The 15330-nt window shown below is 36.1% G+C and overlaps 1 protein-coding gene across 1 annotated transcript in view; it reads left to right on the top strand.

Moving 5' to 3' along the window:
• LOC150098241 (acetylcholine receptor subunit alpha-like) overlaps positions 1-11588 on the top strand; it is a 58765-nt gene extending 47177 nt beyond the window's left edge. Inside the window, exon 6 of the mRNA XM_090406495.1 lies at positions 11049-11588. Coding sequence (XP_090262621.1) covers positions 11049-11398 — 350 coding nt within the window. The 3' untranslated portion in view covers positions 11399-11588. The remainder of the gene's footprint in view (positions 1-11048) is intronic.
• Positions 11589-15330: the final 3742 nt, after the last annotated feature.

The raw sequence follows: 15330 nt of genomic DNA, 5'->3' as shown, positions 1-15330 counted from the left end.
TTTACAGCATCACTAACTTCCTATCTACAATTTTCCTCCAAATCAATCTGTTGCCTATCAAGACTCGAACTTATCAGATCTTATATTTCTGTCTTCTAAGGCACTTTTTTTCGTATCAACCCACTTATATCTAGGTCTTCCTCTGGGTCTTTTCCCTGCCAACCTGGCAGAGAACACTTGTTTTCTAATCTTTCCTCTCCCATTCTGTTTAAATGACCATACCACCTGAGATTAGCTATGCTAACACATTCCTGGATGCTAAGAATGTCAAGTTCTTTCCTAATATCCTCATTTTTAATATGATATTGCAATTGATGCTATCTGTTCATGACCCTAAGCTTTCTCAGGACTCTCATGTCTGTAGTCTTAAGTCAAGTATTTTATTTCGACCCCAGCTCTCAGATCCATAAGATAAAATTGCCTTAAACACAGTCTTGTATACTGCTAATTTAGTGTTTTGACTAATTTCTCTCTTATTCCAAATAAATTTCTTTGTTGATTCTATTTCCATATTTAATTTACCATCTTCACTAATAATTATGCCGAAGTAGTTAATGTTTTACTTGTTCTATAGATTCGCCATTCACAACGCATTTGATATTTTCAATGTTTCTGCCTGTCATTGTCTTGTTATTACTGATTTTCATACCAATATTTATTATAGGAATGAGAAAGTCAGGCTATGGCAATTAAGAGGGGTGAAAGGGTCGATAAGATGGTAGGAACAAATGACTTGAGTGGTAATGTAAATTGGGCAGTGAGAGGTTTAAGGTTGTACGAAAGAAGACAGAGAGAGAGAGAGGAAAGATAGTGTGCGTGTTGTTTAGGTATGATAGTGATGAGCTGAGCAGAAGAGCAGTAATATTGAATAACATAATAGCTAGAATGTGTCAGAAGAGAGGATTGGAATATGTGGGTCCTTGGAGGACGTTTGAGGACAGAGAGGAACTGTATGCGAGAGACTGTTTGCATTTGAATGAGGAAGGACGTAGGCATTTGGAGAGATTGCTGTACCGAATGAGTCGGTGTGTTCCAGGGTGGATGGTAGCAGGGATGGCCTCTTGTGGGAATGGGTACTTGGAAGAAGGGGGACGACATCAGGTAATGCTGAGCCCAGTGGAGTCTAGAGAGGATAATGCTGGGTATAGAAAACAATGGCATTTTTATGCTTTATACTAATGCCAGTATTAGTATAAATTTGGCCAGGTGGTGCTGATAGCATCAGCCTGGCCAAAGATTATTGGGATCACTGAGACGTGGCTGACAGAAGAGGACATAATAACAGGAATAGAAGTAGCTAGGTACAGTATTTTTCGGCAGGATAGGAAGGGAAAGCATACTGGTGGAGTACTGCTTATGATAAGTGATGACTTATGTCCTCTAAGAGTGGAGGCTTTGGAAGGCAATGACACTAACGATTTTGAAAGCATATGGTGTGAGGTAGAGGTAGGCAAGATAGAATATTTAGTGGGATGTTGCTACAAACCAAGGAGCACAGAGGGTGGGGACCAGGAGATGTTTAGACAGTTGAGTTTGGTAAGTACAAGAAGAATGATTGTTATGGAAGATTTTAACTACAGCAATATAAATTGGGGAGAGGAAGATGCATGTAGTAATAAGGGAACGGAATTTCTAGAATTCTTGAGGGACAAATGTCTTAGGCAACATGTAGTAGAGGAAACAAGAGGTTCAAGAGTTTTAGATTTGGTCATAGCATCAGAAGAGTTGATAATAACTGAGATGACATCTCTCCCACCAGTTGGAGAGAGAGTTACCATATGGTTTTGACTTGGAAGGTGAATAGACATGCAGGAGTATCAAAGAAACGGGAACATATGTGGAATTTTAAGGCAGGTGATTATAAGTCTTAGATGTCAACTTGGACTTCTTGTTCCCTCTATTACAAGTTTCATGGAGGGAGGAATTGGAAGGATGGGATATCATTAGTGCTTGGGATATTGTGAAGGAATATTTGTTAGCAGCAATAGTAAGCTGTATTTCACGAGTGAAGAAGAGAACATAATTTGGATTAAAGTGGATGACAAACAATATTAAACAGGAACTGCATGCAAAAAAAGATGCTATGGAAGAGATATAAGGAGACAGGTGAAGAGCAGATGCATGAAGAATATAAGACACAGACCAGGAGCGTGACTAGTATGGTAAGGAAGGCGAAACTGGAATATGAGAGGATATTAGCCCTAAGATCCAAAAAAAATCCTAGGGAATTTTTTAGCTATGGGGCCAGTAGGAGGAGAAATAATTGTGGAAGAATGACATAGTGGAATTGTTATGAATATTTTATTGGCGTATTTCATCCTGGAGTAAATTTTAATACTAAAGGGATAGGGCAGGTTCGAGGTTTAGAGGTGCAGGAGGAGAGTGTGTTCCAAATACTGAATACTCTGGATGTTAATAAAGCTGTGGGACTGGATGGTATTTCATGAGTTTTGAGAGAATGTGCTAAAGAACTGACAGCGCCTTTGACCTGGCTTTTCAATGAAAGTCTGACTGTCGGAAAGGTGCCCAGAGAATGGAAGGAAGGTAAGTTAGTGCCATTGCATAAGGGTGGTGTCTAAGCAGATCGGAAGTGTCTAATTATAGGTCAGTTTGTGTGTCATCAGTAGTTGTTAAGATCTTGGAGAAATTAGTGAGGGACTGTATACAGCATTGGGCAGATGAGGGTAATGTTATCTGTGAGAGTCAACATGGATTTGTAAAGGGGCGCTCTTGTTTTAGCAATATGCTAGCCTTTATAATAAAGTTACAAGAGCAGTAGATGAGGAAAATGCATATACTGCCATTTTCTTGGACTTAGCAAAGGCATTTGAAAGGGTGCGACATAAGCTGATATTTAAGTTGCAGCACATGGGTCTGAATGTCAAGTAGGTCAACTGGATTCAGGATTGGCTGTCCCATAGGTATCAGAGAGTTGTGTATGGTAGGGCAGTTTCAAGGAAGCAGAGGGTTACAAGTGGGGTCCCACAGGGCCCAGTACTGGGACCTATATTGTTTAACCTTTATATCAATGACATTGTCAGTGAACTGCAGGGGATTTTCAGTTGTTTGCAGATGATGCGAAGCTGGGAATAGTGCAGATGTGGTTGCCCTGCAAGTGGATTTGAATAAGCTTGACAGATGGGCAAATGAATGAGGTTGTCTGTTTAATGCAGCAAAATGTAAGGTCTTGAGGTTTGGGACACATCGATGGGACACTGCATACTCTGTATGGAACTATACTGGAAGAAGTAGGAGAGACAAGAGATCTGGGGTTGATGATTGATAGAAACCTGAAATTTAGGGAACATATTGCAAAAGTGGTGAAGGTAATGCAGAGGATTGCTGCAATAATGAGAAGGACATTGACCCGATAAGAGTTATCATTCCATTGTATAAGACTGATTAGACTATTGTTCTCCGATTTGGTCTCCAGGATTTGAAGGGGATAAATTAACTGTGGAAAGGGTACTAAGATGGATAACAAAGACGGTTTCAGAACTGTACAATGTTATGAGGATTGGCTGAGGGAATGTGGACTGCAGAGTTTGGTTGATAGAAGAACGGATAAGTGATATGATCGAGATAGTTTTAACTGTTGAGAGGTGGTTACAGGATCAACTGGGGAGTTCTTTCGCTTGGTTGAACAGCGGGAAGGAGTGATGACAAGGGGGCCATTCCTGGAAGTTATGGAAGGAAACTGAGCAAGAGGGGGAGGAGTGGTTTCTTTGCATGGAGGGTGGTTGAACCATGGAATGCATCGCCTGATAGAGTGGTGAGAGCGAGAAGGGTCAATGAGTTTAAGGAGTGGTATGATAGAATTTGTGTTTCTTAGGAAGGAGTTCCTGTGATGAGTCTTTTGACTCCATGGAGGTCTGAATAATAATATCATTTATTCCTGCTGCCTTTCCACATTTCAAGCTTTTGATGACTTTTTCTACTTCAAGTATGGATTTGCATGCCTGTTGAGTGTGTTTTACCTCTGTGCTGTCACCGATTGTTTCATTTAGCAATTTTTCGAAGTAATTACGCCATACATGAAGGATATATTTTTCTCCAGTTTTCATGTCACTTTTTCATCTCTAATACCTTTTATAGCATTCTTTCCTCTAACCTCCAGAATATCTTGCCACTACTTGATATTTATTTTCTATATTCTTGCCAAAGTCTCCTAATGACTTTTGTTTAGCTATCTTACATCGTCTTTCTATTCTCTAAGCGTAGAAGGAGAGTTATTTATCAGGAACTTTCGATATGCTTTCTCCTTTTTCTTCACTGCCTCTCTAACTTCCTGTGTCCACCATGGAGTTCTGATTTTTCTATCCTTGCAGACACCCTCACCATATGTTTCTCTGGCTAAATCAATCAATGTTTTATTATTATGTAACACTCCAGGGAGTCTGAAGACTCATCAAGGGATGGCATCCACTCTACAACTCTCCTCCTCCACCACTTACAATGAACCACAACTACACCAATGCCATCTACTGCCCATCACCACATCCGTGCCCATGGTGGGACTCGAACCCACTGCTAAACACTCGGCCAACCAGGCTGTATTTTCTTTAGTATTTGCCACTGAATCCCCAAGGTTTGGTTCCTGTTCACAAACTCTTTCATTTTTTCTTCAATAATCTTTGTGTATTTTAGTCTATAGTTCCCATCTGAGAACTGCCCAACTTTTATTTGCTTTAAAACTTTCTTGCACGTTCTTTTTTTCACTATGAAATTCAATTTTATCCTGCTGAAGACAAAACGGTGATCATTTCCAATTTCAAATCCTCTGTACACTCTAGTGTCCTGCACCAGTGAGAAAACATCAACAATAACTTAGTCAATGAGACTCTCTTAATCCTTGCCTCTTCTATGTGAATCTGTGCACATTTTTATGTTGGAACATTGTGCTAGTAATAACCAGTCCATGTCCTGAATTGCCATTATTGTTATCTTTGCATGCCTGGCAATCATTTCCTACTCTGCTATTTAGATCCTCAACAAGGACCAACTTCTCATTTTTCATTGTCAGTTGCTTTCTCTAAAGCCTCAAAAAATTCCTCCACTTCTACCTTAGTAGAACCATAGGTACAAATAAGTCTTTGTCCAGTTCCCCATTTTGATATTCCCTGCCATTCAAGAAGATTAGCCTAATATTTAGTGTTGAATACTATGGCTACCCCTTCTTTTCCTTGATTGTCATTGGCTGAATATCACATTTTGTATTTATTGCTCAGAAATATCTCACCAGTTTTAGTCACCCCTATTATGTCAATCTGGTACTTATCCAATTCCTCAGCTAGCTCCATTTCTTTGCCATTCAGGCTTCTTATGTTGATAGTACCAATCTTGAACTCTGATGTTGAGTTGGGGTGTTTCAGGAATTGTTCCAGCTAACTTTTTGCTGTTTGCCTTGGTTCCTTAGCGAAATCAATGGGGCTCTTGTTTAACTGGACGATGCCCCAGCCAGCCTAACACCTGCTGTGACCTATTCACAAGTGAGTGGAAGCAATAGTCAGCCCAAGAAAAGGAGGAGTAGAAATTCCAGAGGTCATCCCAATTGGCTCCTTTGTAGGAATGTGAGGTCAGGAGTGATTAGAGGTGGGGTGTTCCGTGAGAGAGGAGACTTGTACAAGATTGTGGTCTGAGAGGATCTTAACGGAACTAAGTTTTTCTCTTCTCTGCCTTTCACCATTGCTATAGATAACTATGTGAGTGTTCCTGCAACATTTTAGTGAGGGTGAAAAGAATACAGCAAATAACAATATTCACATAATCATGCATAGGCAATGGATACATTTTTCTGGGCTGTCATTATAGAAAATTCCTACTATCCAGTGATAGAGATCAGCTAGTTCAGCAATTAACAAAAAGCTTAGGAGGAAAAAGTTCTAGTTAGTGATCTAATTTAAAATCCAGTTCCAAAGTTTGAAAACTAACTAATATGCTTTAGTTTTTTTCTAGAATAATTACCTTTTTGAAAACTGCCACTTTACTTAGAGGAAAATTATTATTATTACGTGATACCTCCAGGAAGTCCAAAGACTCGTCGAGGGAGGGCACCTACTCCACAACTCAATCCACCAACGCTGTAGATGATGCCAACCACTACTATTTCCACAGACAATCATAAACATCATGCCCATGGCGAGATTCGAACCAACAGCCTTTTGGCTGGAGAGCAGATACACTAACCCTCAGCCAACCAGGCTGGTGTACTAGTTTACTAGTAAAATACAAGTTCTGCCTATGGTTCTTCAGAACATGGAATTATTTTTACCACAACTTTTAATAGGGATGCAGTGATTAATCTTTCATACATAGCAGTATATTCAGATTATTATAATTCAGAACTAAATTATAAACTGGCTTATTTTGCTGGTTTTAAACCAGCATCTTCAGTGCAAACAAGTTACAGTTTGCACATGACAATGGGTAGGTGAAACAGTTCAATTTGCAATGGACAAAAGTCCTAATTTGGTATCCTCTAAGGTTGTAAAAATAAAGTGTTACAGTTGTGTAAGAGTTGATCTTAGAATAATATTCTCCCAAATTTTTGTAAAACAGACTCCATCCTCTAGCAGGATATGTTAGAGCAGTGTTTCCCAACCTTTTGGAAGTTGCAGACCCCCTGTAGCGAATGTTAATTTGCCGGGGCCCCCATAAAATCCAAGATCGAAATTTTTTATATTTTACATATCATAAAGATGAAGTAATAAATTACAATTATACAACACTAAATGTGTCATTTATGACAATGCAGTACTGTTATAAATGGAGATATTCAGAAGAATATGAGCATATCAATTAGGCCAGGTGTGAACAACAGGTGTTGTGAGCAATATGATAAGATAAAGTTTAATGAAAACAAACTATCCTACAAGACCCCCTTGAATTACTCCCAGACCACAGGTTGGGAAACATTGTGTTAGAGGATGGAGTTTGTCCTTAGGGTGGATATCCTGGAGCATATGAAGTTTCCCGTGACTTAGTCCACTATGAACAGACTGGAAGATCTGTTATTATCTGCCTTGGAGAACGTAAGGAATACGTTCACTACCATTACTATGGTAATGGTAGTGAACGTATTTGGGAGACTTATTTAAAGAGATCAACTCCTACACAAATGTAATACATTTTTTTTTTTTGTAAAGTGTAACGTTTGCAATCTAGAAAACATAAGCCAGTTAATAAACATCTCTATAATTTAGTTTCTTTGGTGTATTGCCATTAAAGTAAGTTATGAATGACATCCACCACTTAACCTTGTCAGACAGATTAAAAAAAAAAGTTCAAGGTTTTTCTTCATTATCTACAACTTTTTTGTGTGTGTGTGTGGGTGGAATTCACAAGTCGTTTCTAACTTCTTAATAGACAGATACTGTTTTTTTTTTATTAATTATAAATGGAATGATTGAAACTGAAATTTATATTTCAGGACTATTTCTACTTAAGTGATTTTAGTAAAGAATGCAACTTAATTAATCTTCAAAAAATAATAAAAAAGTGCTTTGGTTAAGGAATAATAATTACCTAGTATAACATTTACTAGGTAATAAGTATTACCTAGTATTTTTTCATTTGACCTTACTGGATTCTGCAGCATAAGAATTATGCTACTGATATATATGTGAATATATATATATTTTTTTTGTTGTAAATAGTAGTTAAAGATGAAATTATCAACATGTAAACTATCATCATAAACACAAGGCCAGCAATCCCCAGAGCAGTTTGAAGGCTAAGGGCCTTTATTGTTTTCCCTTTCGAGTTATTCTATTATACAGTGGGGAATGCTATAAAATGCATCTTTTAATCCATCTAGTGAATGCAGGAGATCAGATCAAAATCTCCATGAATATGAAGAGGGAGGGGGAGGAAATGGCTGTAGTGTCAAGCCCATAATGGGTAAATTAATATAACAACAAAATAAGGCAGCTTTTGACCAGAAATGGTTTCCCATCTACAAAGGATAGCTGTCTTGGATGGTAATTTTATTTTTTATATGGATCCCACCCATATAAGGTTTATTTGTGAATCTATAGTACATTTGTACTGTGGGTGGGTTAAGGATTTTTTTAAAATTTTATATACAGGGTGTTCAGGATAAATTTGACATATTTATAATTAATTATATTTTTCCGTAAGTTACATGTATCAACACACACTTCTCTTCATTTAAAAGTTTGGACCCTTCTTCATTCACATACAAGATGTCAGAAAGGATGGATAGCTGGAACCCACCTGAATCATGGAAGAGAATAACTTGTATCATGATGATTCGTGCCCGCCATCAAAATAAGGATATTACGACTGCTGCCCAATGCTCCCTGAATACAGTAAAAACAATCAGGCATGAACTAGAGACTTGCAATGGTGACTACGAGGATGTAGCAAGAAGAAAGATCCCTAGCAGACTATCTGATTGCGTTCGTACAGCAGAATTCCTCGCAAATCTGCAGGAGCAGGTGTTGAAGAACCCTGGCATTGGAATTCAGGCTTTGTTCGTGGAGTTGCTAACTGTAGTCAAGCCCTGGATAACAAGGGTAGGCAATGGTAGGCCGTATGTATGGCAGCAGGATTCGGCCCCTTGCCACACCTCTGGGAAAAGTCAAAAATGGTTGTCTGAAAATTTCTATGACTTCACCAGTCCAAATGTTTGGCCTCCAAATTCCCCAGACCTTAACCCCATGGATTATTTTGTATGGGGCGCAGTTGAAAAAGACACCAATCGCACTTCCAGTAATACAAAAGCCCAGTTAATGGATAAAATTAAAACAGTTTTTGCGGCCCTTCCCAGGGAGACTGTAGCATCAGCTTGTTCGAGGTTCCGAAGCAGAATTGAAGCTGTGATCGATGCTAATGGTGGTTATTTTGAGTAAATCTTGTTGATAGTATTATAATTAACTCTGCCTGTAATGTTTTTTTGTCAATTCATTAAATTTAATAGATACAAAGAAGATTTTCTTTTTCCTTACGAAACTGTCAAATTTATCCCGAACACCCTGTATATATTTTGTATTTTTATCTACTTTTTAAGTAGATAAAAATGCTACATGACACTCAAGGCCTCCAATAAGCTGGACAGTATCCCAATATTATTAAGATACAAGATAAATAATAATAAATAATTATTCAATTCCATTCGTCTATACATAACCTGCTGCTACCTGACAGCCAGTTAGCTATGTCTCATTAGTCTCTTATCCTGTCCCATCTATTTCAATTTAATCATCAGTTTGTCATGTAATAGTTTATCAAACGCCTTTGAAACATTCAAGTATATTACTTTATAAGCATCTCCCTTATCCAGTGAATTCATCACCATGTTCTGGTACATAAGTAGATTGCTAAAACATTGCTTTCTCTTAACTTACCCATGCTAAAAGAAATTACTGCTATTATCAACCCTTGTAATATCTGATAATTTATAGTCTCAGTCTTACCCCCCCCCTCCACTTCCTACATGCTGTTCATTCCCTGGGACTATTAGTAATAAATAGTAAACCAGATATTATTAATATCTGGTTTAATATCAGTCCATCCTCCCCAATACTCTCTGTACTCAAGTTTCTCGTGTTACATTCATGAGCATGAAATATCCTGACAAACTGCTCAATGAATACAACTGTATCCTCTCAGCAGTTGCCAATCTACCATTATCATCATCCCATTCTTTCTTCTACTTACCACAATATTGAACTCGCTAGGATTTTTCTTGGCTTGGTTAATTTCTACCTTGACCAGGTGAGTTACTTTCTTGGCTGCTCTTTGTACTCTTCATGCAATTAATTATTACGAGTATTCATCTTGTGTTAGTGCCTTCTTCTTTCAGATTTCATGCTTGAGTTTATTCCAAAAGGTGAAAAGGCTAAATAAAGAAATGGATGGATGAAGAGATTAAGCCATTTATTCTTTATTTAGCCTTTTCACCTTTTGGAATAAACTCAGACATTGCTGTTGTTCTCTTTCTGCCCAATTCCTCTTTACAAGAGATAGCTCCCAAGTTTTTCATAATCACTGGCCTTGGAGTTCCACATATCCCTTCCTCACAGTTGTTCTCATGGCTGGCGACAATCTCAGCTATCACCTCATGGTAACTGTCATTTTGAGAAAGATTACACCTCCTCTGATATTAGATGACTCACAACCATCTTGTACCCTCCATTACATATTGTCAAAGATAGGTGTCCTTCAAGAACCCAATTTATTCTCCTTATTCCCTGATGCTATTCTTCATCCCATTCAACATTACCATAATGATCACTCTTCTCTTGCTTCCTAAGCCAATTTACCTATACATTTGTCTCTCTCTTTCACATAGCAACACCCACCTAAATATCTCATTGATTCACCTCACACCATACTGCTTCAGAACAATTGCCACTATCCCTCCCACACACTTGTATCTCAACACCGTGTGGACATAATTTCCCCTGTTATCATCTGCTCCATTTCTATTCTAGTCAGAATACTATTCTACTCCCACCATGTTTTTTTGCTTATTGCAAAAAATTATTACTCGTGGTATTTGTAAATAAACACGGCAATTAATTTCTTGGTTTTTAACAACCCGAACTCATGCAGAGATCGGCAATTAAAGAGCTAGATAGGGTATTATACCCCATTCAGTTGAAATAAGTGAACATATATTCCAAGATCTAAGAAAGAGAGCACCTATTAATAAAAAGTAGAAAACATATTGGATTGGATTTTTGATGAACAGTAATATCTTTTTACAAGCACCTATGTTGATGAAAAAGTGAACTTATGATCAAATAATCTTCTAGGATATATTGAACATTACTTTAATAATTGGAGATTTAAATGCAAAGATCTGGATTTTTTCCATTAAGTATGATCTGTGGAAATTAATGGTATAAGCATGAGAAATGAAAGGGGAGAAATATAGTGGGATTTGCTAAAGAAAGAAATTAAAAATAATTAACATTTTTTTTTTCACATTTTTATTATTAGTTAAGATAATAAACATCTTAATTTAATTGACACCTTAAAACAGACTTATTTTTTTAATTTATGAATATTTTTTTTTGCAGTTACTCATATGAAAACATTGATGTTTATTATAATTTCTGCAATTTTACTGGAAATCTTGGTCTTCAACATTTTCAAGTTTCGCATATGCTTCCGGCTCCCAAATTTCCTAAATGAACTTATATTTGGTACAGTCGGCAAAGTGTTATGCATTTTCTCCCCAAATCCAAAAGCTACTTCGAGAAATGGTATTGAAGTGGATGACAAAGATGCAAACAAAAAGGATGGAAATGTGGCACCTTCAGGTTGTCAACTTTCAGTGGATGAACAATGCCATTTATTTGCCACAGTAATAGAAAGACTCCTTTTCATCATCTATACAATTGTGTTCATCATCTGTCAGAATACTTAGTCCTTGGAATCTATGAAGAGAGGGAAAAAAAACTAAATGTGGTCAAACTGTACTTTTTTTTTGTACTGCCAATCTTTATTTTTTCCAGGTCTTCTAGTGGTGCTTGATTCCTCTTTGTTAGGTCATGCAATCATGGTTATTTTATTCTTGAATTCTGCTTAATAATTATTATTAAAGTGATTTACTATCTTGTGTACAAATTTCATTTATTAGCATCCTTTTAAGTAAGGATAGCCAATTATTTATTTCTGGTGTAAGAATAATTGTTTTTATACATGGAGCCAATTTTTTTAAAGTGGAATAATTAGACTGTCTAACACTGATCACGAGCTATATCAATACACATTCCATAGGAAAAACATGTAATAAGTGACTAACAAGTCCCCCCCCCCTCCAAATTTTCTCTTCTACATCCAGAAACTGCTAAAGACCAAATATGGAACTTATTGAAGCCACTTTAGGACTGCAGCAAGCAGGGAGGTAGTCTGACAGTGGGTGATGAAAGTAATCTCTCACCTAAAGACAATCACAAACATCTGATTACAGCAGGACTTGACACTGTACATTAATATAGGGCAACTATCTTCACTTTTAGCAATAAATGGATTGATAAATGCATTTGCTCTAGCAACAAAAGTTTTTTTTTCACTGCTTGCAATAATAATGATGACACCTAAAAACCAAAATTCACATCAGGCATTGTTACAGTAATGTTTTTTTTTTTTTTTTTTTTTTTAATAGTAAAACTGATGAGGATTGAACAGTTACTCACCTGACCCCAACAGTTTGGTAATAAAGCCAATTCTGTAGTATTCATTTTAGTATTTCATTAATGAAATACTAAAATGAAGATGAAAGGTGAATTTTTTTTTAAATGTGAAGCCATGCCTACCAAGAAAAATTTATTACAATGGAAAAGTTATGTTCTAAGGTTTATTTGTAATAAAATGTTTGCCCAAGTATCAAAAGATATCTTAAGTATAAAATTCAAAAATTAAACAAGATATAAGCAATGTAAGTGAAGAATTAACAATGCAAATATTATGTGAATAACAGAGTAGATAGTCTGACCAATGCTAGAGCCCTAGCACTTATAATATGTTATATAGCTAAAGTGAGCCTTGTTAAGAACACTTTTCCATAAAGGGCTAACCTTATAATAATTCAACCTTTAGAAAAACAGTTTAAACAAATTTAATGATTAAATAGTCTCCAGTTGGATGATGAAACTAAAACGAGTTATGGTCCCTTTCTTAGATTGTATGGGTTCCCAAAATTCACAAACTAGATATTCAGTTGCAACATGTCAACGGCACTGGTTTACTATTTTTCTTCACAGGAAAAATCTTTGTTATAAAAAAAAAAAAAAAAAAAGTATAATTTTAAAGAACAAAATCTCAGAACTTCCTCTTTGTCAAAATGACTTCTTAATTAATCTTAATATGGTGTCTCTTGCAAGCATTCCATTAGACAAAACAGTAGAATTACTCTGTGAAGATTTTCCTGAGATGTCATTCACTTTTTTTTTTGTTTTTTTTTTTTGTCATCCATTCATGTTACTTCATCTCAGAATAAATTATACACATGACTATACCAACAAACAGACGGTACGGTCGTGTGGTTGTTTTTTCTCCACAAATTACTTAATGGAACACTTTGATTGCTCCATAACATCCAACCTCAGTATGCCAGATATGTGGATGATACCTTTTAGAGTTTGGCAGGAATCTTTATCTGAGCTTCAGGATTTTGAAATCAGTGCTATTAATTCTTGGATACAGTTATTCAAGAAACAGAAAATAACCAACAGATTTCCTTGCTAGCCAAATGGGAGTTTTCAGTTTTCTATATTTAGAATCCCATACTAGATATACTCATGCTCTGTCCTCGTAAAAAAAAAAAAAAATTCAGCACCTTCAAAACACTGATTGAGCTCACTTCCTTTATTTTACAGTTTATGAAATCCAATTCATGTCTTGGTTTCATTCATTAACAGAATTTCTTCACTCAGGAGAAATTTCAGAAAGATGTTAACCACCATATCACCAGGGCTGTCCCATGCAGTAGCATATTTTGCCATCCCTTCTCCCTTATTTTTTGTATAGTTTATGCCAACTTTGCCACCCCATGCAAATGCACCGTCAGTAGAGCCGGCCCTGCATATCACCATTCCATATGTTAAAGGTGTATCTAAATACATGTACATCCATTGGTAACTGAGTAGCTTTTTAGCCATTCAAGAAACTTGCCTCTTTTCTAGGTTTTGCACTTGAAAGATGGCAAGTCTGGTAATTGATAAACAGTTAAGGTAGGCCTCAAACTAGAACAGAATTCTCCTTGTCCTACATTGGTGTCTATCAAATTCCTTGCATCTGTGGTCCTGCTTCAGCCAAGCTAGCAGATTTGCATGCATTGTGAGGAACATCCCAACCATATTAAATGATGTCATGAGTTGAAAAATCTGAACTTGCAGAGTATGCCATCTCCTGCCAAACATTCTTGGGAAGAATACAAAGCTGTGAAACCTTCTTAATATATTTAGCTATATAGCCATAATCTAAACCAAGTTGAAGTGCTAAGACTATTCCCCTTTATTGCAAATTGTTAACATGGCTTACACCAACTGGCAGTTTTTTAATATAAAAACATCATTAGAACTTCATATTCAGTAAAATTCAAAAATGTAATTTATGCATCTTGAAACCTCATAAAAATTTTATTAAAATCTTCAAAACAAGTCTTTCGTTGTAATACTTTTTCTTAAATTAAAATCCCATAGTGCATTAATACTGTACATGTGATAACAGGTAATTCAGAAAATGTGTTCTACAGACTAAATGTGGAACTTGTTACCAAGGCTCCCTAACTGGGCTACATTACATGGATGTTGCTGATAACAATGATTTAATTTTTTTTTTTGTTAGTAAATTAAACCTGGTATTTTCCTTTAAATCATATCAGTTTACTAAAAAGTTTTATAATAGTCATCTATAAAAATGCAAATAAATGTGTGTGTGTGTGTATATATATATATATATATATATATATATATATATATATATATACAAAAAATGTTTTTACCAATTTTCATTTTGAAGATCATAATTGAATTCAGATACTGTAGGTTGAATAAATATATTTTAATTTATAAAATGACCGATTCTATATCTGAAGATGAATAAATATCTAAATACAATATCTTGTTTATGAAAATTTAGGCTTGTTTTAGTATATTTCACAAACATAAAAATATGAAATTAATAGGATAGTTATTATGGATGGCTGAATCAACAAAATGCTACTGTTGCAAAAAAAAAAAAAAAAAGGTGCAAATGATATACTTGTGCATGTCTTTTGGAAACTATGAGAACAATACTCCAAGATAAGGCCACAATTATGCATATATGATTAACAAGCAAGAAAGAAATAACCATATTACTGTTTCACATATATTTTATAGAATAAATGCTCAAAATCCAGCTTCTAACATAAATATCTGAAAACTATTTTGTAAAATTTGGCAGAATTACATGATAAAAATTTGTAAACCAATTTCTGCCGTAGGATCAGTTGCTATGAGATTGCATGCATATATGTACTCTATAATATAAAATGATAAGCCTTTTTTGTAACGTTTTTGTGTCACGCTTTTTGTCAAGTTATTTGAAACGTTTTGAAACTCAGGCTAACCTGAGTGTCGAGTCATCAAAATTCAAGGAGAACTGGCCTACCAGTCTGCAGCTCGGGGAGTTGGGTGCCGGACCCGCCCTTTGAGTCTTCAAAATTCAAGTCATCAGAATTCAAGGAGAACCGGCCTACCAGTCCGGAATTGGGGGGGGGGGGTGCCTGGAACCCCCTAATGTGTGTGTGTGTGTGTGTGTATATATATATATATATATGAGATTTAGCTGAAAAGTAATGCAATTTTTTTT

This window comes from Typopeltis vanoorti, chromosome 16, assembly GCF_054136105.1.
Source record: "Typopeltis vanoorti isolate ZY-2024b chromosome 16, IOZ_Tvanoo_1.0, whole genome shotgun sequence".
In the NCBI taxonomy this organism is placed as follows: Eukaryota; Metazoa; Arthropoda; class Arachnida; order Uropygi; family Thelyphonidae; genus Typopeltis; species Typopeltis vanoorti.
Note: the sequence above shows the minus strand (reverse complement) of the source record. Positions and strands in the feature narration are given on the sequence as shown.